We start from the raw sequence: 25006 nt of genomic DNA, 5'->3' as shown, positions 1-25006 counted from the left end.
AAGCAATAAAATGTGCTTTTGATAGCCTACATAAAAGCTCAAATTTTGAATGCTTTGCCGACATGCGCACATTTACATAGGCGTACATGCAGATCAGTTGATTCAAAATTTGTGCACATTAGCCTATCAGTACGTGGCACAAACATTTGGAGCACGCCTACCCTGTGCAGAAAGACAGCCGTAGAAACACGCTGTAGTGAGAACGTATAGTGTTTGCGGAAGTGAAGTAGGCAATAAGACCGATGGAGCAGAAAACTATAGAAAGGTAACGTTCATATCTTAATATTTTACAGGCTGAAACTACTTCTGGGTACTTAAAGTAAGCTACATGACAGGTTTTAGTCACAGCAGGAATAAGCGACTGCAAGCATGTCCGTCAGGCTAGTTTACAGCAACCCAAAACCTCCAGGACAGTCGGTACTGTAGCCAACTAGATTTTTTCAGGCTAAAACTGTAGAAAGCTAGCTCTAACTGTATAGCAAGAGGCAATAGCTAGGACTGTTTATATGTTTACTTTACTTGCATATAACGTTGAAATGAGCTGCTCATATGAAGCCGTTTGTCGTTCTGCCATTAAAGCTAGAGCTACGGCTAGATAGCTTGCTGAATAACAGATTGTTCCGACCTATTTTTTGTAACTTGAGCTAGCTAGGTGGCCTACATACATTAGTAAACTTGAAACTACATCTTTCTGCAACGAAATTGTACTAAAATGTAAATCAGAATAAAATAGCGTTATGTTAAGAGCTACGATGTAGACTTAATTCAATAGGTAATTGGCAAAATGTGGAATTGATCTCATGCTGTTATTCAGTGCAGTGTTCCCATTACCGTTGAAGGTTTAACTATGCATACAAATACACAGTATTTGTAAAAAAAAAAAAAGGTTAGCTAGCATTCTCCTTAACTTTGTTTTGGAAAAGGCCAGGGCCCTACTGTAGTCAAGAAGTACAACGTGTGAAACGGTTTGCTAGCCTACAACTGGCCACGTAGCACACAGAGGTAGGTGTACAGTCACATTACAGGTACTCTATATATGATGACGTTTACAGAGGGATTAGGCTAAGTCGGGGTCAAACAAGTTTTTATTCATTTGTTTAAAAGGAGGGATTTAGGAGTGTGTGTGTGCAGAATTTAACATATCCGTGCACAGCCAGGATAAAGGACTTTGGGCTGTATTCAATGTTGTGTCTATGCTGTAATGATACAGTTCAATGTAATTTACGTCTCAGTATGTTCATTTACAGGTGTCTGCAGAACTTGGAGTAATCAACCTCTTCAGTCACTTTTCTATTCACTTGGAAGAAGTTCCGGAACGGTCTGGCTAGGCCTAGATCTTAAATGCCTGAAGCGACACGTCTGTTTTACAGCAGCAATGACCATTATTGAAAAACGTGTCAAACATGTTTTATCAGCTTGTGATGTTTGCTCCACGACGGATCACATTTCTTCTCCTCAGTCATTGGTACACTGAGTGGCTTTAGGGAAAGAAATGTCATAGGTAAAGACTTGGAGCTCAATACCTATACGATCTAGTTACAATGAGGATGTGTACTTCTGTGTCCAAGTTCCTACGGCGGGGCAAATATGTGCTCCTGTTGCTGCTCTCACTTTCGGTGTTGGTATGGATTGCAACATTTGCTGGGGAAACTGTGAAGGCTATCCAGGACCCCCCGGGCTCATCACAGACTGAAAGCGAAGCAGACATCCTGAGAACAGAACCGAACTCGGATAAAGCAATCCAAGTGTTCTCCGATCCTTTACCTGACTCATCCCCACCGAAAGAGGACTGTCCGCCCAAATCGCCACTTCTCAGTAAGTATCCGGCATTGTATTCCTCCTGTTTTTCCTCCATGTGGCGTACTTAAAAAGAAACCCTTATTGCATACTTGGATACATTTATCGGGTGCAAATAATGATTTTAGGTGTGCTTCCAATGCAATGCAATGCAACAGGGCCCTGATGTCCTTGTGTTTAACATTTAACAATTTGTATGTACTGTAGCTGACATACAATATCTCCTAACCCTAACCCATTTGGAGCTGAGGGAGTGTGTTTGCCCATAAACCTCAAGTTTATTAGGGCCTACAGTATATCTGGATACAATTCAAGTGTACAAGTCGAGTATTGTGGCTTAAAGCAGCTAAATTGGCTGTATGCAGTCACTTCATTGCATCTCTCGCTCTGCTTAGAGGGAGCCCTGAAGCTTTCATTTGAGGCGGCCCTAACACTCAAGGAAGTGGAGAGGGAGAATGAAGCAGTGGCAGCTGGCCAGTATCAACCACCTGGCTGCAATGCCCTGCAGAGCGTGGCTATACTCATCCCCCACCGCAACCGCGAGAAGCACCTCCTTTACCTCCTCCACCACCTCCACCCATTCCTCCAAAGACAGCAGCTGCACTACGGCATCTACGTCATCCATCAGGTATCATCCCCCGGCTATCCCCCGTGTGGAATAATGTATAAGCAGTTACCCAGTGATACTATAACTGGATGAAATAACCTGAGCATCCTCAATTCTGCACAATATGGATAAAATAAACAACTGCAATGTCTTCATATGGTCAAGTCCCATGCACAGAGTATGGGTGTAAAAAAGCTAAATGTAAGCTGTTTGTCACAGGCTGGAGATGTGACGTTCAACAGGGCCAAGCTTCTGAATGTTGGATACTTGGAAGCTCTCAAGGACCATGATTGGGACTGCTTCGTTTTCCACGATGTGGATCTGGTTCCAGAGAATGACTTCAATTTGTACAAATGTGACCAGGAGCCAAAACACCTAGTGGTTGGCAGGAATGCCACAGGGTACAAGTAAGTTTCAGAGCTTGCAACTTATTATCTAATATCGGAGCTACGTCAAACATTCATTGCAATGCTCATGCATAACTACTTCGCTTATATTTTTCAAATGCCTGATGAAACACTGAATGGTTTCAGATTATTACATGATTAAATTAAACCACCAGTACCAGGTTTTCTCCCTCGATTCAGTGACATTTGAATGCCGTACAAGTGTTTGTAAAGCACAACATTCTTTTGGACTCTGCAGATTGCGGTACAAGGGATACTTTGGAGGGGTGACTGCCATGACGAAGGAGCAGTTCTATAAAGTGAACGGATTCTCAAACACCTACTGGGGTTGGGGCGGGGAGGATGATGACCTTCGCATAAGGTAATGCCGGCAGTGCACTGTGCAATTCTAAACACTCCTAACACCTCTCGCATGAAGCAATCCTTCTTTTTTGTTGTTGTCTTTGTTTGCTATCGTAGTGGTAAGCATGCTATTGAAGATTGGCACAGAGTGGGTAGGGTATATTGTTGTCACGTATAAGCATAGTACTGAACCCCCACAACCAAATGAACCAAGACAACACTGTCACTGTGTGAGTCCAGTAAACAGACATGTTAAAATGAACAGTTCATGCATGGGAAGATCAGAATTGCCACCACGTCCATCGTTGGTGGTCCATGATCCACCAGCACCAATACAGAATCAGTCAGCTGACAAACAGAAGACAAGTGGGGTTTAAATGGAAGTCGGACGCCTGCTGATTGGTCGGGAGCAGTTGCATGGAGTTGATCAGTTTCAACTGCAACAAAAAATGCAAACCAAGATTATGCAGACTTTGAGAGTAGGCTATAGCTGCATACAATGCCAGATTGTTTACATTCCAGGTTGAAACAGGATTTCTTCACTTGTAGGGAGGGTCTGGATTCTAGCCAATGAGGTCCTGTTTTATTTTGGCATTTTTATATAGCATTTTTTTTCAAGATACTATAGAACCAACATACCTTGAAAAAGTTCTAGAAATTAAACAGCTAACCCTTTACTGTTTATCATAGCCAAACATGAAGAGCTCCTTAGCACAGCCAGGGATGCCTGTCAGCCAACAAACCAAGCAAGGATGGAGACTAGTCTTTGCAACATCAATACCATAACAGACATTTTCACGTTGGTTCTGTCCATCTCAACAAATGTGTTTAACTTTTCCAGAGTGGAGATTCAAAAAATGAAGATCGTGAGACCTCATGCAGACATAGCACGCTACACCATGGTGTTTCATAACAGAGACAATGGAAACGAAGTCAATAAAGACAGGTCAGTGGATGTGGCAACAACCATGAAACATGACATTTCCTTCTGTGAATCCATCAGTTATCTTGTTCTCTTGTTGTTTACAGTGCATGAACAGTTTAAGAGAAATGTCTTGTCATTCACAGAATGCGTTTACTGGGACGAACACCTCAAGTTTGGAAGAAAGATGGCCTGAACACTTGTTCCTACAAGTTACTGACAGTGGAAAGACCGCCTCTTTATATTAATGTTACGGTGGACATAGGAAAACCACAGGTTCTACACTAAGATTCTAACCGACGATAGGAATAGTAGGCCAGGAATAGTTTGGGTTGTTTGGTCTCTTTTAAAACCCCCTATAGAATGTTGAAACTCGTGTGATCTAAAGGTTTATTCAAACTGTACTATAGTTTTTCATTTCCAATAATTTCATTTATGGATCGTAACGCAGGTTATTATCAAGGATTCATGAACCTGTATGCACTTTTAATTCAAAATGAGGAACTAGACAAACTGCATTGGCATTTCAACCTTAGGGAACCTGGACTTTATTTTTGAAACATATATTTAATTTGTCTTGATAAAACTATTATTTGAAGTTTGGTTGAATTTAGAAGCTTATTATAACAAAGCGTGATTGTTTTGTAATACTTCAGAAATATGGTTTTGTAGTATGTTTTCTGTGAGGGGTGACATTCCAAACACAGCAACATAAATACTTGTGGTATAAGGTTTCAAGTACATATTTCAATTTTCCGGATATCTTTGCAACATCAATGTAGTGTGAACGAATCAAACTTAACATCTGCAGTGAAAAAACTTAAAGCTTATCAATATAGTTTTTATTTAATTTATATATATGTTGCCTTAATCTATTTGTCGAAGGTGTTGGGTGGGTCTTTTTCAACTGATAATTGGTATCAGGTTCTATAAAAGTTGCCTTAGCAATACTTAAAGCACTACTTAAAACACATGCTTCTTATAATGAAAAAGCAGCAAAATCTCAACAAGACAAAACTATTAGGTACTGTAGTATCCATGACATTTCTTCTTTGAGAATAAATGTACATTTCTGCCTTTAAGCTATTCTTATTGCTAACTGGCCTAGTTTGTCTATTATTTTAAAGAGACACATTGTCCCTTTTAATGTGATACTCCTTTTGAGTGAATGTAATTGATTTGGTTTGACTGAGTATCATAGATCGAGGTTAGACTGCTTAGAATATATGGTATTTGCATACAATAGTCATATTTTTTATATGTCACATTTCAGAGAGTATTGTGGATGGGTGTTATAGCATTTCAAATGGGATATTGTTTGTCATTTGATTTACCTTAATTTAATGATTTAATGAACATGGCATCACATCATAATGTCAATACATGTTGACTGTTTTTGACTGCCATCTAGTGGGGGCCTTTTACTTTGAATGTTTTTACATTTATTTCACATTTTGAATCTCAGAACTTATTGGGAATATTCAGAACAAATTATAATTGCATCGGAGGCTATGATTTTCAAAGGGTAATAAAATATTGATTTCTAGTTAAGCTTGAGAATGTTTTTTGTATACAAGCCGTTTGACAAGCAGTTTGACAGAAGTCTTAACTTTCCATGCTCCATGTCTGAAGATATTTCCTATATATTTAAGTGTCATTATTGGTATTTTATTGTAATCTGGTGCTGTGGTTTTCATTACTTAATTCATTTTTTATTTCCTTGTCTTTTTTTTTTTTTACACAACTATTTTGATGAAAGTATGGCTTGACTTGAAGAGCACTAGTTTCACTAGTTTAGTCTGGTGGAAGGACACGAAGGGCGGGAAGGAGTGTGATGTCCGAGGCTTTGTTTAAACAATATGATGTCATCCCTTCCTCCTGTGGTACAGAAAGAGGGCTTTGTTCGCTGAAGGCCATAATGGTCAGGGCACGGAATGGTAACTTGACATTTAAAAATTGTCATTCTATTCCTGGATATAATGTAGGTTATGGAACTAATCATTATAAAGCCAAGCAGAGCTTAGGAGAAGGGTTCCTAAATCTATTGCCATGCTTGTACTTACAGTTGGGAAGCTGTATTTTAAACATTACAGAGAGAAGATTCGCTGCATAAGAATGGATGAGAAAGATCAATAGCTCAGCAGGTCTGGATTCCTGCCCAAGGCCTCTTGAGACCTACTTTTAGCCAAAAACAACTGGCCTTTCAAGCTTTTCCTTTTCAACACAATCCAATATGTGACCTGATTTTAAAAGTACAATTAGTAAGTGTAATCACAGTTCAGATTTTATTAGAGGACAAATAAGTTCTCAAAAATAATGTGTTCTCAAGTACCGTGTACGTTTTGGTCTGAAGAGCTAGATGTTTGGACACCAAGTGTGATGACACCCAAGTTTGACCCTGGCTGAGTCCAGATAAACATCATGTGCTTGTGAATTCATATGGTGCTCCACTGTAAACTGATTTCTTGTTTGAACAAGGAGGGCCTCTGGTTTATACCCAAACGGTGTGTTGTACATCACAGACAACTCCTATAATGCTAATGCCGTGTGGAGGAAGGAGAGTCTCCTCACAAAATGGATGTCACAGCTAAACGCGGACTTCAGAATAACGTGCTCTTTCCAGTTAATGTTTTATTCACATTCATTCATTTGATCCGAGACAGGCAATGATTTGAGTTCAGAGGGAGAAAAGATGAAACTGCTTAGCAGTTGGTAATAAAAACCATGTGTCTCCACCCCCCGTTTACATCTGTGCACTTCCAGCCCTCGTTTCACTCTGCCCCCCTCCTCCTTTTCTCTTTAGAGCCCGTCTGTTTTTGTTTTCCAAACAAGGCTCTCTGTACAGGAAATTGTGTACTTTGGGAGCATTCAGGAAGGCAGAGAGCAGATTTCCTGTTAGGACCAGGGCAAAAAAAAAAAAAGTGGAAAAAAGAGTCAGTAATCTCTACAGCAGAGAGTAACAGCAATCCGCTATTCCCCTCCCCTGACTCCTCACTTCCCTCCCCTTTACAAAGTCTTGACATTTCAAACCTCCATGCCATGCCACTGACACAACTACCATGACCTTCAAAACAGGGAAAATTGAAAAACAAAGCTGGAAATCTGACGGAGACAGTATTCCTTTGCCTCACTTGAGAAGTTTCCTCCTATACTGAAAGGGAAGAGGACAGAGATTGTTTGGACGGGAGGATAAGAGAAAAAATGCACAGGGAGACTGGGGTGGAGGAAAAAAAAACGGAAAACAGGAAACCAACTAATTCTGATGCTGTTTCTGCAAATCTTCATGAGATAAATCACTTTCTGGACTACCATTGCTAATCTACATTTCCAGCTATCTCACCAATGCAATGGAACATTCTGTCACTGTTTTTCGTGGTAGCTTTGAATATCTAAAGGACCAAAAGTCGTAACAAAAAAGTGACGTCAACTTTATGCTTTGGTCAGGAAATTCTAACCCTCACCAAACGTTTTGGTCAAGATGTGAGTGGACAAAGTCCACTTTGGGGCCATTGGACATTTTGGTTTGAATGTGTTTGACATTCTGCCTACATTTGATCCCTTTTGCAGGATCTCTCACATCAATGGTTGTGTATTTTTGGATTTGTTTGCTCTGAACTGGACGACTAACTGGATCCAGATGAAGAATAAAGGAGCCAAGCAGCGGTCCAAAAAGAAAGGAAGTGACAACGCATTTGGCTGCAACCTCATAGAACATCTACAGAGCTCAGGACAGGATGGTAAACCTTCAATGTTTATACGGTCTACAGTGTGTACAGCTGTCCAGCTGATATGGAGAAATGTCAACTCCTGCTGGGGATACTTGATTTGTGAATGCTACAATGCTGCCATTATTACACAGGAAAGTAACCCAGTTGGAACACACACTAATTGTCCAACACACACATGCACTGTAGCTATGTACATTGGATGTGTAAAACCTTGTCAAATGTGACTAACTAATAATGACCCTTTAACGGCCTAAACGTTTTATAAATATCTGGCCAAATTACCATAGAACTCAAAGCAATTTTCATTTCATTAGGTATATCCAATGGTCAAACCAGGTTGCCTTTTTTGGTCCGTTGTATTTTATCTATTTAAATAACCTACGATTCCACAGAGTTTAAGGAAATGGTGATATGTGACCCAGGGTGTGGTTCCTTTTTGGGGGTAATTTACCCTGCCTGTGCCCAGTGCTCTCTTCTCTCAGTGTGTGCAATGCTGCTCTTAGAGGTGAGAAACTGAATGTTGTCTTCATAGTGATCCTATTTTGTAGTCATACTTTGAGCATGATTTTGGAGACACTTATGGCAGCACAACTAAGAGACCCCTGTAATTACTATTGTTAACATGAACCATTGAAGTCGAATTTCTGGCAATTCAATTCAACAGTCTTTTTTTAGGGCTCACAAAAATCTTCATTCCAGGCAAACACTCAGTGGCTTGAATTCTGTTTCAAACTACCCACCATTTTGACCACGGCTGTGCCACTGAAAGGGTTCAATGTGTACCCTTTAGCAAGCCTCATGTAAGAGAACAAACTCCCTTTCATACAGCCACAGTGCTTGAAGCAAAGCTGGGTTTGCAAATTTGGAGCACATCCACACAGCTCATCCTTAAAAAAGGGGTTTAATTGTTTTCTATAGGGTATTTTAGTGCAGTATGTCAGGGGTCTGTCTTACCCATTTGGGATGGGCATGCTTAGTCATAATAGCCGTCTGTACTGACTGCTTTATAATAAATGACAAAATAACATGCATTATGCTGTTGTGTGTTACGTAAGAGCATGCATACTGTTCAGAATTATGATTGAGAGGAATACCTTCCCCTCCATACATGTCATTGTGTTTGAAAACAAGCCATTGTCATTAGGCATAGTTTGCTTCACGGGGACCTATGTATCACTTATAGGTCTATTGGTCATTTGTTCTTGTCACCCCTTCTGAAAGAACCCCTGGAAGCTAATGGACAGTTAAGAATATCATACATATTAATTATACAATACGTCCATGAGAGTTGTCATCTTTGGATATTGTATTTTTTATAGGAGTGGAGGGATATACAATGTCTTTTTAGTTTTTGAATATGAAGAACTATGCGATAGGGAGTTTTGATGAAGCTATTTTAATTCAATTGATATCTTTTTTAAGAATAGTAATGACCTGTCAAGGACTACTGTAGTTCAGACAGCATCTACAGTAGAACACTTGGGTGGTAACATTTCAAAAGCCATTTTCTATTAGAGGAAGTGTTGCAAGTAATACCAGCTGCAAAGACTGGGTGTGTCAGCCTTCCTCTGAAACAAACAAACCATTTTTAACTTCCTGTCAAATTCCACCTTCCTGAGACTCAGCAGCCCTTTGGAATAGAAAACAGAGATAGAGTTAAACAAGTGTGATAAAAGAAAAAACGCTAGAAGGGTATCATTTATAGTGTGTGAAACATAATGGGTGTGTGCTTTCTTTGGGATTTTGGATTTTTCTTATTTATTTAATCATGATCCAGTCACCTTCAGTTTGTTTTTCATCCTGCACACTTCGTATAATGTTACGGGGAATGGAGCTTTTCATGTTGTTAATCACACTTCCCTTTGCGTCAGCAACAGACTTTTTTTTCTGCTGCATATAACACCAAATATCCAAGTGGTGTATGTTCTCTCACTCACTGAACTTTAGGTGGCATTGTCATCTTTGACATTGTGACCACAGTGTGCGTTATTAATCAATTCAGACTTTTCAATGACAGCACCGTAACGCAAGGCAAAACACTTCCTTCTCTTAAAAAATCAAGTACAGATTTTCATAACTCTTGTTTAATTTATCAGTGGAGAAAGGCACTTAGTTTGGTAACCCCTGGAGAGCTTTATTATGTAAAAATAGAGTGTGTGTCTACTGCAGTAGCCCTCTGAGACCCAGTTTTGTGCTAGTAGCTTTGCAACCATGCTGCCCTTTGTATTTACTGAGAGGACATCCTGGACTTCCTGTGATGTCATAAATGTGAACAACCTCAGTTAATTACAGTAGTTAATGAAGTTATTGATGCAGAACTATAATGAATAACAACACTATGTTGTGACATTTATATAAACATTTTAATAACTCCCCCCCCCCCCCCTTGGTCATGACACAGCTTTACCACTGCCAGGGGAATGTGGCTAAACAACAATTCACATCTTGTTTTTTGATGTAGTTCCACAGGTTCTGAAGACGTGTGCAGAGTTTATTGAGAAGCATGGGGTTGTGGATGGGATATACAGACTTTCAGGTGTCACCTCAAACATCCAAAGACTCAGGTAATTGATTTCATTAGTTTAACATAGTACCAGATTGAATATACCCTTCAGAATGGACAAATACATCATCAGCTTCATATTGTGTCATAAAAAGGAGGCTAGTGTTTGCAAATGATTGTGTTTAGATAGAACATTACTCTGCACAAGTGACTATATTTCTTTCCATGCTGTTTGTTTCACAGTAAATCAATAAAATCAGTCAGAAAGCAAGAATTTAACCATCACGTGAATCTATAAAACATCCAGACAAATGTGTTTGTTGTGTGCATAAATGTGTGTCTGTGTGTGGGTGTGTATGTATGTGTGTGTGTGTGTGTGTTTGTGTTTGTGTGTGTGTGTGTGTGTGTGTGTGGGAATGTGGCTTACCCACAGGCAGGAATTCTGCTCAGAGTCATGCCCTGACCTTACGAAGGAAGTTTACCTTCAGGATATTCACTGTGTGGGCTCTTTATGCAAGCTGTACTTCAGGGAGCTGCCCAACCCCCTGCTCACGCATGAGCTGTACAAACAATTCACTGTAAGTATTGCTGAATATGCAGAAGTTTCAAGAACATTTCCGTTGCCCATAGAGATTCCAACTCTTCGGTAAATCAGAAAGCTCATGTTTTCTCCGCATCGTTTAAAGCAGTGGGGGTTCAGTCTCGGTCCTCGAGGTCCACTGTCCTGTGTGTTTTCGATGTTTCCCTGCTCCAGCACACAGGCTTCCACAGAACTTGATAACAACCCATTCACTTGAATCAGGTGTGCTGGAGCAGGGGAACATCAAAAACATCCAGGACAGTGGATCCTGAAGACCAGGATTGAACACAGCTGATTTAAAGAAAGTGCTGTTAATGTAATAATTGTAACTTTTTTCTCTACATGCTCTTTTGGTTCTACCCATTGGCTCTTATTTTATTTTCACAATGTATGCTTCATGTTTTGGCTACCCACATTGTTTTTGGGGCTATCTCGTTGTTTATGACCTATCATTGACCTGTGCACCTTTTGCTCTTTCTTGTAAGTTGCTTTGGATAAAAGCATCTGCTAAATGACTCAATGTAAATGTAATGTCTGACTTGGGTCCTGCAGGATGCCGCTTTAGTCCAAGGGGATCATGAGAAGCTGCAACATATTCAGGGTGTCATCAAAGAACTTCCTATCCCTCACTTTAGGTACATTTTTTATCCTCCCAGCTTTGACAAATGTACTTTTTGACTTGTTCTTCCACTGCTTGGAAATAGTCAGTGAATATATATATATATTTATATAAATTCCATAAATGAGATTTATGGTCCATATATTTTCATTGTTTTCTTTGTTTGTCTCAGGACTCTGGAATATCTTACAAAGCACCTTGCCCACCTGGCCACCCTAAGCCCTCAGACTAACATGCACACACGCAATCTGGCGTTGGTTTGGGCTCCAAATTTACTCAGGTAACTAATAGCATCACTCTCTCCCTACAATATTTAGCTTAAAGGACTGTATATTTGCAACCCTTGAATAAAGTGGTACAGACCACGTCCATGTTTGTGATTTGTATTTACAGTTTTCTTTGGGTTCTGTGTTTTCCAGATCGAAAGAGGTTTTGTCACGTAACGGGGACATAGCTTTCCAGGAGGTGCGGGTCCAGCAGTCAGTGGTTGAATTCATCCTCAATCACACAGAGCAGATCTTTAATAATGGTGCTGTCCAAACGAAACCAAAAGAAGGTATAACAAAAAAAATCTACATTCCAAAAAGTAAACGTAGAGCTCACCTGGTTGGATGTAAAAAAACAACAAAAAAAACACAACAAAGAACGACAGAGTTACGCTTTTGTTTCTCCAGGCCCGAGCGTGGTGTGTGGGGAGAAGTATGCCACGCTGCCTATCAGTGGACAGGGAGGACCCATGAAACTGATGAGCCTGGAAGAGGCCCAAGCTCGCTCTCTGAGCCCCAACCACCCAGCCCGCAGAGAACGGCAGCGAGAGAACAGCCTCCCTGACACAAGCACTGCCACCCTCTACCACACGGTCTTAGACATGTCCGATAGCAAGTAAGACGAAGAGAGATTCCCATCCCCCATGGTGATCTGTGGCCTCTTTCTGTATGAAATCGCTTCAACGTATTGAGTGTATGTTACCCAGTTTCGTCATGTTGGAGTTTTGGTTTTGGGAGTTTTTGGAGTTATTTGTACACTTCATCTCCACTTTGTAGACGGAAGTTATCAGGAAAATCAAAAAAGTGGAAATCCATCTTCAACCTGGGCAAGTCTGTGACTGAAAGCAAGGGCAAACTGAACCGCAATGGCAGTGTGTTGATGAGAGAACAGAACGTATCAGGTAATGCACTGCCGTAGTATTCCAATCCAGAAAAAGCCACAACCACAGTGGTTGACAAAAAGGCATGGACAGGAATTAAACAAAGAATATATACATTTAATGTATTGACTTTCTCACACCACTTCTTGACTGTAGATTCTAATGAGTTATGGCATCCTTTGTCCTCAGAAAAAACAACTATTCGACCAGCTAGAAGTATGGACTCCTTGTGCTCTCTTCCAACAGGTGAATTGATGCATGAAATGCCCTCAAAATCAATTTAAACACATATCAATACGTATACTGCATATCACATAACTCATACTATTTTGCTAACAAATGTATCTAGAACATTCCTCTACCTCTCAGTTGGATTGGCTCTATGATATTGTTTTGCTTTGCATTTGCTTACGAACGCAGAGGATGAAAAATCAAGTATGAGCATGGCCGGGGGAGGCAATGGATTCGGCATGAAATCCAGAACCCTGGGGTCTGACACGCTGTACGACCTCAACGAGCAGGACCAGAAGTGGGAGTGTGATCGGACGGAATCAGGCAAGGCGACGGGCGGCGGCAGCAGCCCCAGCATGAAGAGGAGAGGCTCCCCAGGCGCCTCCGCGCCGCCGTCCAAAGCCCTACCCGAGCAACTCAAAGTCTTCAAAGGCGACGACCTCAGCAGCTGCCAGCCCACCTCGCCGAAGAACAGGAGGATGCTCTACTCCGGCTCCGCCCACTCCAGCTCCGCCCGGCCCTCCTTCCCGGGAAGCCTGTTCCCTCTCGAGTCTTCCCCTCGGCACCAGCGCAAGGCCCTCAACATCTCCGAGCCTTTCGCGGTATCGGTGCCTCTGCGGGTGTCGGCGGTCATCAGCTCCAACAGCACCCCGTGCAGGGCACCAGGAAAAGACAGACCCCCAGCCGGAGCTGCTCTGAAGCCCAGCCGGGAGTACAGCCAGTCTGAGTTGAGCGACGGCAACGGAGGCTCTGCTTGCAGAGAGAGTACCTTGGGTGAAAGCAGGGTAGGGAACCAACACAGCATGTACAGGAGCAACAGTTGTGGCTCACCTCTGGAAATGGAGGACAGGCCAGCAGGGAAGAAGAGCAACGAGGACCCAGTGTCAACAAGTGTGTCTGAGGGTATTGCATATTTCTTTTTTCACTTCTGCGTTTTCGAGGCACGAGTGTGTGCTTGTCAGACACTGAACTCCCAGTCTTTGGCATGTTGACCCAGTGTGTGCATCTTTAGACCCCTTTTTTCTAGAATGTTTAGATACTCATTACAGATATTTCTGTTTCAGACTCAGTCTGCGAAGGAGAGAAACCAACCTTGACCGAACAACCTTCCACCCTGGAAGGCTTTCAGTCATCGACCAACCAGACCCTCATCTCCACCATTGGAGATAAACAAATACAACAATCACCTGGAAAACAACTGGACAACCGACCTGCACCATACCTTGAGCCAAAAATTCAGACTCAACTGGTAATATTAATTCCTCAACTTTGTTCAAAGCTGTACCACATATGTGAAAACCTTTCAGTTTCAACAATGTCTTACCATGCCGTTTTCGTACCATATTTCAGGACAGCAGATCTTCACTTGGGAGAAAAGAACAGTGGTCTGACCTTCATCTTGAGCTTAAAATCACTGAGCCTGAGTTGGATCTACTGGAAGAGGAACCAGTATTGTGCTCCACCAAAACTATATGTCAAGATGTTAAACCAAAGCTGGGTTTACAATCCAAAAGGAGGAGCAGCCTTCCAAATCACTCTTTGTTGTATAAGGGACAGCCTTTTATGTGTGCAAAGCCTCAACGGATGGATCATTTTGCTGCTATGACAGGAGAACACTCAGGAAACAAGTACCCCTCAGATACACTGACTTCATTTGACAAAGACTTTGATTTCATTGTCAGCGAGGATACAAAAGATCCTCTGCCTCACTCTCCCCACTTCATCTATAAACCAGAAAACAAACTGTCACATATGTCTCAAAGGGTGGACACAGAGAGTTCCTTCAAAATGACATCATGGCTCCAGCTTCCTCCTCGCACAGAGACAAACGTACTTCTTGCTCTACAAAGCCCGGTCACAATCCCCCCGCTGTCAGGGAACATCTTAGACATTTCCATACCTGTGGCAAAAAAAGGTCAAGGGGCATCGGGGAAACACACAGCTGATGACGAGATCAAAGAGGTTGTCCGCAAAGTCGAGAAATTGGTCACGCCTGCTGAGCTTGTAGGAGGTGTTGAGAGGCTGTCTCTTTGTCCGGAGAGACCTCACACTTTGCGGCTAGCAGCTCAGGAGGAAGAGGATGGATGTGGGGGACGAGTAGAGGAGCTGGAGTTGGTGGAGCCCTGGGAAGACTTCAGCTCCAACAAACACTGGGTCACAAGTCCTCTCCACTCCCCTACCCTCAAGGAATTGTTTGAGAAACTCGAGGTGTCGCCACCTTCTCCAGTCGGAGAGCGAACGCAGCCCAAAAAAGGAGATTCGGCACCTCTTTCCTCTTCCGACAAAGACGTCAACAGATCAACCCCTGCTTGGGGCGCTGACTTGTTGGCATGCCACATCTCTCAAACAAACGGCGGCAAAACTGAGACCGACTGCTTACATCAACTGCCCACATCTTCCAAAACCGCCGATGACACACGGCCACACAAAGGTCCCGGCTGTGCAGGCAGGACAAAGAACACCACCTTATCCTCTCAGAGGTTTCACAGACAGACGTCTCACTCAGAGGCATCTCGCATAGACAGGACGGAGGAAAACGGCTTTTCCAAACATAGACCATATTCCCTCAATCTAGACCTGGGACATCGGTGCATCAGAGACATTTCCAATCAACAGAATCGTAATTCCTTTGAATTTTCCTCAACGCAGCTAGGGGCAGGGAGCCCTTCCGGGCCTAAGCCCACCGGCATGTCCTTGGAGCTGGAGTTGTTTCTGAACAACCGCCAGGCCCCTCTCCGACGTAACTCGGCCCCCGTTAGCGTGTCGTCCGTCAGGACGGCGTTTATGATCAAGACGTGCCAGGCCAAAGCTGTGCCTGTCATCCCTCCCAAGGTGCAGTACAGCCACATACCTCACTCCAGGCATGACAAGAGCTCTAACGGAGCCAAGGGGCAAGGGAAGGAGGTCACAAAAACCCTGGTGGAGAACGTCGAAACTATACCTCTGTTCCAGCCCATTCGAAACGTAAAGGAGGAGCTGGAAAATGAGGAGCCTGCACCCAAGTCACAAAGGCAGCCCATGATAACAGACAAAACGACAGAGACTTGTAAAACCGTGACAACTTCAGATGTGACAGTGCTGAGGAGGAAGCGGCCCACTCATTTTGAGCCTTTTGTTGATCTGCCAAAACCTGACAGACCCAACCTCCTGCAGAGGTCATCCTTCAGGAGTCGTCAGAGACCCCAAAGTCTGATCCTGTTCAGTCCTCCTTTCCCAATTATAGACTACCCAACTTTGGGGGATGAGGGCAAGGTTCTCCTCTCACCTATCAAGAGCCCAACTGAAACATTAACCCTCGAAGTATTTTCCAAAGAGTTGACAGATAATATAAGGACCCCTGAGGGGGTGACCTTGAGGAGCAAAATGACTATGCCCAAAAGTGGCCAGAGGCTGGAGACCTCAACCAGTTGCTTCTACCAGCCTCAGAGAAGGTCCATGATATTTGACAACAGAAGCCACAGACAGATTGAGTGAATCCCTTCATTCAGTACTAAAATGATAACGTTTCTAATTAGAACCTTGGTATCAAATCTTTCAATGTTTTGGACATGTGGAAACTACTCTTGCAAGATTCAAAATATGCTGCAATTTTACATAAGTCTCTTGTCCGACTATTTTGGGAAATTGTTAAAATGTTGACAATTGTTATGATCCTCGATGTCGGGGCTTGTTATACAGTAAGGAACTTATCCAAAAAATTACAAGATAATGCTTATCAACTGCCTCATGACGTCAAGGTGGAATGTAAAGTGTTTGCAATTTTTCTACTTAGATTATGAAGTGTAAATATCAGTAGTGCCATTTAGCTCATAGAAAAGAGTACAATTAATTGACATCTTATTAACACACTTGAATTTATTAAATATCTAAAGCCATGAAGTATGTCAGAAATCCATAAAGTGTTCTAACAAAACCAAGTTTGCATGTTGTTTTGCATGTACACTAAATGCATGTTGACCCAGGTCATGCAGACAACCACTTTTAAATTGATTTGCTTAACGTAAATGTTCCTCAGTACTTGCTAACTGGTTACTATTTATACATTTAAGATCCAATTTTTCACATTGTGATTTTTTACTTTACACAATATGGAGATACTGACATTAGTTATTGGAACTATATTCCTAAAGAATTGCCAGCTTGGTGTGGTGTCAACAAATTAAGAAGGGTAATATCTCAGTTTTTATTATAGTATGGATACTAATAGTATTTATCTAGCGTATATTTATCTACTGAATAGATAGTAGTTAACCATTGACCCTCTTCTCACTGCAGTCTCTTTAGTGTAAACTTCCCTGATAGTAATTATAAGCCACATTGCCAGACTTTATATTATGTTCTGTTGTTCCCAACCATGGTTTTGTTTGTGAAGTTTTGTGACTTTTGATAGTACTGTTTGGGTAGATCACAGAATTATCATAAGAGTCAGTTGGTGTTGCTTTGTTGTAAACACCATGATGTGTATGTATAGAGACAATCTGGAATTATAATGAAGTAAAATCATGAGAAATGTGTAAAGTCCATGTTGACATTGGATAGTACTCAAGACAAGTGCAGTTTTAGCACAGTGATACAATGGATGGCTCACAGATACATCAAGTAATGTAACATGTATGATTTTTATGAAGACAACTGGACACAATACAGTATATATGTCAATTCACTGTAAATCTAAATATTAAAATTGCGTCTGAGAGGTTTTCCGTGACTCTCCACTCACATATATTTGTATTAAAAAAAAAATATATATATATATATAAACAAACCCTCTCTAAAATGATGGTACACTATCCAAATTTGTGTTGGTGGTCCTCTTCAATAATCCAACTGAGTATATTGGACAGTCACTCCCAGCATCACAAAGAACTGGAGAGAAACCAAAAAAGGGACATATTTAGGCAATTCCCCATGAAGCTATTTCTGTTTTTGATTTTTTGGGGGGGGGTCATTATACTGTGTATATGCAATATATATCCTATATACATATAGTACTGTGCAAAGGTCTTAAGCACAAATACAACACATATTAAATGAGGAAGTGAAAAGACGAAGCAGGGGTGCTCTCCACATTGCAGTTACATACTACCACACAAACACAGAAGACAAAAAAAAAAGATACAAATTAAAATATAAGACAATATTCATGTAAAAAATATTAGGTGCCAAAGACCCATTCACATATACTGTACAGTATACAGGAGAGGGCCTAACCACAACCACCTAACGGACGGAGTGATTCAACAACTGGTACTATAATTACACGGTATAATTATCCCACACTGTAGCAAGGGCTCTTTCATTTAAAAACTGAAGTCTGAGTCTTTCAAATTTGTCTCAAATGTCACATTCATAGTGAATTAAAGACGTCCAACTTCCTTTGTCAGGAAGTTGATAAGTCATACAATATGGCAAATCCAAACCAAGAAACTCCAAAACTATGTTGGATCAAAGGACCAGCAATGAAGTCATAACAACCCTGATGGAAAGATAAGAGTTTCAGGGGTCTTTTATGTGTTGTATTTTGTTTTTACATTCATATTTGAACGAGACATTTCAACACAAACAAACAAAACTATTAGGATTACCTGTACATAATGGAGGGGTTTGACCCCAATTTTGCAGCCTTCCACATGGCTGATGACTCCCTTGGCATCCTGCAGGCACCAAAGTCTGGGCCAGGGGTATTCAGCGTCTGAGTTCTGCTGTCTGAATGATGAGTCATACTTAACCCAGTCATCTGGCCCATACACTCCACAGCACTTAGACTGTAAGCAAAGCATTCTTGTTGTGGGATTTCAGGCGTTTTTCGATGCAAAAAGCTTCACAACCCCCGAGCCCCACAACTGCCACAAATGGAACAAAATGTGTTTGCTCCAAGCTGCTTTATGAGAGCTGTGCGTCTAGGTCAAAGTAGATGGTAACAACTCCCTAATTTTCAAATGCACCTTGTAGTCTTTCCCTCACTACATTACACTCCACTTACTGAGTAGCTTTGTCAAGAATATGTCACTGTTAATCTATGGTCTCCTACAGTTTGAAGTGTCGGCCCATTTATCCCTACTTGGTACAGTAAACTGGTAGATATTTGGCAAGAACAGGAATACTATATCCAGAAGGAGTTAGCTCAGTCATGATGCGGTTCCAAGTGTCTGTTATTCCATCAATAACATAGATCTGGTCCTGAGTACTGGGAAGATCCTCTGGCAATGGTTTGCTGTAATTTTGCAAAATTTGCTTCAGGAAGAGATTTGGGATGAACTAAGGGCAAAGTAGACTATAACGATGGAAAGGTTTAGAGGGTGCTGCTTGTAACTGAGTGCCCTGAATCTGAATTTTCCTTTAACTAACTTTTTAAAAATATAATTTGTTTTTTTAAATACATTTTATTCAATAAACATCATGGTTTACCCAGTCCTTGTGAGTTGCAGCCGTGACAGTTGAAGCCACCTCAAATGCGTATATAATTATCATCAGGAAGAGGTACTGCAGGAGGGTTAATTTGAAAAGAACATATTTGAATTATGTTTCTGGCATGTACAGTACATCACTCAACTTATATATGAATAATAAGGCTGTAACCTTCCACAATGAACCAACAGACAATTATAAAACCATACAATCCGACTCACAACTTATGAACAACACCATGAAAACAGCAACTCACAACCAGTAGTTGGTGTCTGTTGGACCCGACAATGGCATACATTCAGAATAAAGATGTGCAGAAAAAGACACTGCCTGTCTCTCCACCCTCAAGAAAAGGCTCAAGACGCACCTTTTTCCGGGAGTACAACGGTACTTAGGAATGGTTTGCTGGACCCAATGTTAGCTTCCTCAATAATCCCAATGACTCTTGTTTAGAGACTTGCTGCTCTTGTTGGTTAGTGGTAAGTGATTTATGTTGTTGTACTCGCTGTGAAATATATTTTTTACTGTTTTTTACTGTTGCTTGCTTTTCTACAGGTACACTTGCCCTTAGCAATTCATATTGTTTAATTGTAACTTGTTTAACTACATGCTCTTGTGGTTTTTCCCTTTGGCGCTTATTTTGGTTGTTCACAATATGTGCTTCATGTTTTGGCTACCCGCAATGTTTTTGGGGCTATCTTGTTATTATTATAAGGGACCTATGCAATTTCTAAAGCTCTTTCTTGGAAGTCGCCTTGGATAAAAACGTCTGCTACATGAATATATGTAAATGTAAAAAGGGAAACCCAGTGCAGAGGCCTATGTAGGCCCCCCTCCAGATGCTGTCATTTCCTGTAGCAAACACCAGGATGTATAGTCTATCACGGTCCGTTCTGAAGAAAATACACATGGTCATGAGCGCCACTCCACAGCACTGCAAACAGAGGGCAGAGACTTGTTGAGACAGAACATAAGGGATTTCAGGTCCTACCTATATTCTTGTAGATACTCATAACATGCTTACCGCTATTACAAGGTTGCCGCACACGAGCAAGCCTCTTAAGCAGACATCCTTTGTATCAACATCAGGGGTCATGACTGTTTCATGAATTTCTAGAATTGAATAGATGCCTTAAAGTGCAATTTGTTTGGCGTATTAACATGTAATATCTATGCATGTCATAGGAAAAAGATTTCTTTGCATTTCAAAAAGCAAATTGGACTCTCCTATTGACTTAATAAATACACCTATTACTATGGGTCACCATGACCCAGGGTTCAATATATCTCATCACTCAACTAAATCTTGATTCACAATGACATGACTGGAAAAATGTGAACTGAAATGTTTTTTTATAACTTTTATTGAGTCGGTGCTGACCTTTTGTGTTGTGGTTTGGGAATCTGAATCTGGCTAATAAGAACAGGCTTGATCGGCTTGTCAGAGTGGCCAGTAAAGTAATTGGGGTACACCAAGTTCAGCTCTCAGAGCTTTATGTTAGGCAGGTCGTAAGGAAGACCCAGGCAATATTGGCTTTTACTGACCATATCCTGAAGGGGGTGTTTGAGCTCTTGTCTTCAGGAAGAAGGTATAGTTTCCACCCACAGAGCAAAAAAATACTATTTTGCTTTGATGTGGAAAAAACATCATACTGTTGTAATTATGAAGATGGTTAATGATTATGGACCCAAAGATATTTGTAATCACTCTTTGGAATATGCTATACTAATTGGAAACCATATTAATACAAGTTATATCATGGGAAACCAAATGCAAAGCTGTTTTGCTGATTACTGTTATTCCTAAACAATAGTAGGAGACGTGAAGCCCTAAATATAAGGTTTAAATAATTAAAGGATGAGTGGGGGAGAGGAGCATGTGTATGCTTTCATAAAAGACCAGGATGCAGAGCTGTAACTTATGAGACATATTTGTGGCCTTACGCCCAGAAGCCTAATGCAGCTGGCTGTTCAAGGTCAGAAAGAGCCTAATTTCAAGCAGTGTCTATGTAGGAAAGTACCTGTTTTGAATCCCCTGAGACAAGGGACCCGCTTGGTAAGATTACCTAATGTCTACGAAACCAACTAATGTCGTACCATATTAACATACAATGGGGAAAAGACTATATAAGTTAAATTGTCCGGAGAAAACTTCAGTCTGATCCCGGGATCACGCTCACGTTCTATTGGCAATCTTTGTTACCTGAGAACCAATAAAACACTTTGCATCAACCCTGCTGAGTTCCAGTGCTGTTTTTACATCTTGAGAAGTGACTGAAGACGTACAGAACTTTTGTTTCATCAGCTTGTTTTGCTATTGGGAGGTGACATTTGCATAAATTAATGGCACTAAGTATTCATTGACTGAACGTATTTCTGGGTTTCAACATGAAGTGATCCTTGTGCTGTACTGTACTGTACTGTACTGTACTGTACTGTACTGTACTGTACTGTACTGTACTGTACTGTACTGTACTGTACTGTACTGTACTGTACTGTGTTGTTGTCTCTGTGTGGTGTCAGGTATGCTGTTTATGTAGTATTTATGATGGATTGAATGTGTTCTAATACCTGTCTACAAACAAATTTCCCCTAATGGGATAAATAAATTTGACTTGACTTGACAAAGACAAGGCGATTTCAAGACTCACAAAATCTTTGATTTACAGCTTTTTCAACATCCATATAATCCAAACATACAGTCATTGAAATGAATCATCTCGGAGCTGGGTTTAGTCTAATCTCTCACCTTTCCCTTTCGGATATGGTTGGGCCTCACAGGGTCTGGCACCGCTAATTTCAGTATTATCTTGTATCAGACAATAGGCGTTACGGTTTAGTGACAGCTACACTGAAAATAAAAAGGTTTTATTCACCAAATCTCAATTTTCTGGATCATTTTAGGAAGCGACATAGGAGGACATGTACTTAGGTTCATGTTTGATGTCATGTTCTTAAGTTTGAATATGATATTGGGACAGGAGGGTTAAGTTAAAACATTGAAATGTCAGGAGTTGGTTACAGGCTGGTAAACAAAATCTAAAGACAAGCTAAATCTATATAAACATTATGTCATCGGTATACTGTATTGTCTTCTTTCAGCTAATACAAATAAACTACATTTTTGTGAAATGCAGAAGTAATTCTTTGTAGGTCACAGGGTTGGTGACACAGGAAAGATCACAATATTTTTTTGGAAACACAATCAGAATCTAAGAAGAGTTTAGGCACATACTGAGTTACCAACATCAGTCAATTTACCAGTCAATTTACATATTGACCATTTAGGCCTTCTTGACAAATGATTAACTTCCTAGATATATTAAATAGATGTGATGAAGCTAAAACAAATGAACGGGCACGTACCTTTCTCAGAAACCCACTCTTTGTGTAACCTCATTGAGCAAATGAAGTGCAAAGGATCAGAAGCACCAGGGCTCCGTTAAAGAAATATGATATTGTGAAAATCTGTTTTGTCAGTTTGCAGTGTTTATTGAGTTGCAAGACAAACCCACATTGCTGCAAAAAAGAGACTCAAACTGTCAGACATTTGGATTTAATCGGCATTATTGGCCTTTTGTTGGCTTCTCTCAACAAACCCCTTTTGAATTGTGTTTCCCGTTACTAATACATACAGCCAGCAGTGAAGCAATTTTAACATTATTCACAAAGACTATTTAAAAAACAAATCTTCAATAAAAACTGCACCCTGTGGTTTTGTATCTACATGGTCAAGGCAGTGCTTATCAAACCTTTTCAGTAAGGCTAACCCTGACCCTTTGACAATAAAAAAAAAACCAAGGTACAAGTATCTGAGTAGTTACCACTGAACTAAGTGTCTTGATTTAGAGTTGACACATAACTGATGTTTTTCATCTTCAGAGTCATGGAGTGGAATGCCGATTCTCTACTCAGTTTTATTCCTCACTTCCTCTCTCATCTGGATTTTCTTCTGCACCTGAGGAGACAAGAATATTATTGCACCACTTATAGTATAATCCTTTTGCTTTGCTGCTGAACATTTTACATAGAATATTAAAGCAATACATCCTTTTTTGGTCATGATCAATGAACACAATAAAAGACATGTTAAAGGATTCTAATTAATGTGGACAATGACTGAAGTGGTGCCCTGTCACCAAAAGGGTGGACAAGTTGTGCAACAGTTTAATAGAATCTATATGAAGATATTGTCTCAAAACTTGAGGCGTTACTGGGTCACCTGCTCTAACATAAACCGGAGGGGGTCTTCTGGCCTGTCAAAAACCAGGTTCTCTGTTATCTCCTGTGAGAAACAACGACAAACATGATGATCAAGAAACTTCATTGTATGTAACTGTATGCTTTAAACTGGATTATTACTGGGTCTTGCTGAAATTAATTTGTTTTGCATAACCTGCTCACAAATGACTGCAAGTAAGGTTACAGCCTGTACTAAGGTCATCTGGAATCATTTGATGACCCTGTGTGATTCTTAAATGGGATCACTAAGATGGTTCACGTACACTTACATTTACTCATTTGGTAAGCTTTTATCCAAAGCTTGTACAAAAGCTTGTACAAAAGTAGGCCCTATTAGTATCAGTATCAGTAGTGTCAGTATTAGTTATTAACTATCTTTGTTTCAACACAGTGCAACAACAATATCATATCTCAAATAAAAAATCGCAAAAAAGGAAAGTTTCGTAGTTACCACAAGAAGTCTTACCTGGAAAATCTGTAAAATATTATGACTTTCCATGTATCTTACAGAGCGTTCATAAGGGTCCACATAAGAAGGGGCGAGACGTGAGGAAGGATCTGCAGACTCTGTTATGAGGACTTTGTCTGTGATGTCAAAGTTGGCCATCTGGGTGGGGGAAAAGAAGGGTTAAAATACAATCGTCTATGCAGATGCTTGCTGACTTCAGGCTAGGGTGACCAGAAGCATGACCCTGAAAAGGAGGACACTTGGGGGGGGGGGGGGGGGGACTTACAGACGGTATGATATTGATCTTTGCTGCTCTTATGGCAAAGCGGAGTTCTGAACTCCACGTAGGTTAGAAGGAGGTCTTTCTTTTTGGCATCGGAAAGCAATGCGAGTGGTAAATTGCGACGGTGGGCAGGAAGGGTCAAAAAGGAGGACAAAAGGGCGAAAAGACGGACACGCAACAGCGGTCCGGACAAAAGGCTGGAAAACCGGACTGTCCGGCCGAAATCCGGACATCTGGTCACCCTACTTCAGGCCCATGGGCTGAACGCATCGGTTAAAGTCCCCATGGCGTAAGATGATGTGAAAATAGCCCAGCTAGAAAATGGACCATTTGACTGCACACTCACATGTCCGTTTAAAATTAAATAAAGCACATGTCTACGTTACTGGTGGGAAACTGGCCCATTCAGAACAATCCATTCACAAACTTTGGGATATTGTGACAGGTAAAAGACAGTCCTCAATTTAACACAGACCTTAATGCTGAGAAGAATTATGTTTCTTCGCTCTTCTGTCGCCTAAAACAGTATACGATTGTGTTCCACCGTATTAACAACAAAAGAATACACGATGTGTGGGTGTGATGTTGTCGTTTCCACAGCAACTGTAAACAGGACGTTTTATAAAGTCACTTTAGGAAGTTAAAAAAGATTACAATTACATTCGACTTTAAGTCAGAGTCATATTCATTCCATTAATCTAGATGATGACAAATACATCTATTACCGTAAATGCAAAATGAA

General features: G+C 40.9%; 3 protein-coding genes and 1 pseudogene across 4 annotated transcripts; 2 read left to right on the top strand and 2 right to left on the bottom strand.

The window, feature by feature from the left end:
- Positions 1 to 117: 117 nt before the first annotated feature.
- b4galt4 (UDP-Gal:betaGlcNAc beta 1,4- galactosyltransferase, polypeptide 4) lies at positions 118 to 5626 on the top strand. Of its 2 annotated transcripts, XM_084684315.1 has the most exons (8): positions 151 to 265; positions 924 to 1002; positions 1248 to 1815; positions 2193 to 2425; positions 2624 to 2811; positions 3050 to 3172; positions 3995 to 4099; positions 4222 to 5626. In XM_084684315.1, exons 3-8 carry the CDS (start codon positions 1542 to 1544, stop codon positions 4361 to 4363), a joined length of 1065 nt encoding a protein of 354 aa, XP_084540441.1. In that variant the 5' UTR covers positions 151 to 265; positions 924 to 1002; positions 1248 to 1541; the 3' UTR covers positions 4364 to 5626. The 2 variants fall into 2 exon arrangements, with proteins under 2 accessions (XP_084540439.1, XP_084540441.1); XM_084684313.1 differs by lacking the exon at positions 924 to 1002 and having other exon boundaries at positions 118 to 265.
- Positions 5627 to 7066: 1440 nt separating this feature from the next.
- Positions 7067 to 17583, top strand: arhgap31 (Rho GTPase activating protein 31). The gene is made up of 12 exons (XM_084684085.1): positions 7067 to 7812; positions 10265 to 10367; positions 10740 to 10884; positions 11439 to 11521; positions 11678 to 11785; positions 11925 to 12061; positions 12180 to 12387; positions 12549 to 12673; positions 12842 to 12898; positions 13073 to 13786; positions 13948 to 14132; positions 14234 to 17583. Exons 1-12 carry the CDS (start codon positions 7713 to 7715, stop codon positions 16355 to 16357), a joined length of 4089 nt encoding a protein of 1362 aa, XP_084540211.1. The 5' UTR covers positions 7067 to 7712; the 3' UTR covers positions 16358 to 17583.
- Positions 17584 to 18263: 680 nt separating this feature from the next.
- LOC146246029 (uroplakin-1b-like) lies at positions 18264 to 20387 on the bottom strand (annotated as a pseudogene).
- Positions 20388 to 22762: 2375 nt separating this feature from the next.
- tex55 (testis expressed 55) lies at positions 22763 to 24867 on the bottom strand. Its single transcript, XM_084684182.1, has 4 exons — positions 24740 to 24867; positions 24000 to 24140; positions 23514 to 23576; positions 22763 to 23249 (listed from the first exon to the last, which is right to left on the bottom strand). Exons 2-4 carry the CDS (start codon positions 24138 to 24140, stop codon positions 23199 to 23201), a joined length of 255 nt encoding a protein of 84 aa, XP_084540308.1. The 5' UTR covers positions 24740 to 24867; the 3' UTR covers positions 22763 to 23198.
- Between the last annotated feature and the right edge of the window lie 139 nt (positions 24868 to 25006).

This window comes from Hypomesus nipponensis, chromosome 20 (assembly GCF_054491055.1).
Source record: "Hypomesus nipponensis isolate SF chromosome 20, ASM5449105v1, whole genome shotgun sequence".
Lineage (NCBI taxonomy): Eukaryota > Metazoa > Chordata > Actinopteri > Osmeriformes > Osmeridae > Hypomesus > Hypomesus nipponensis.
This window is presented reverse-complemented; position numbering and strand designations above follow the sequence as displayed.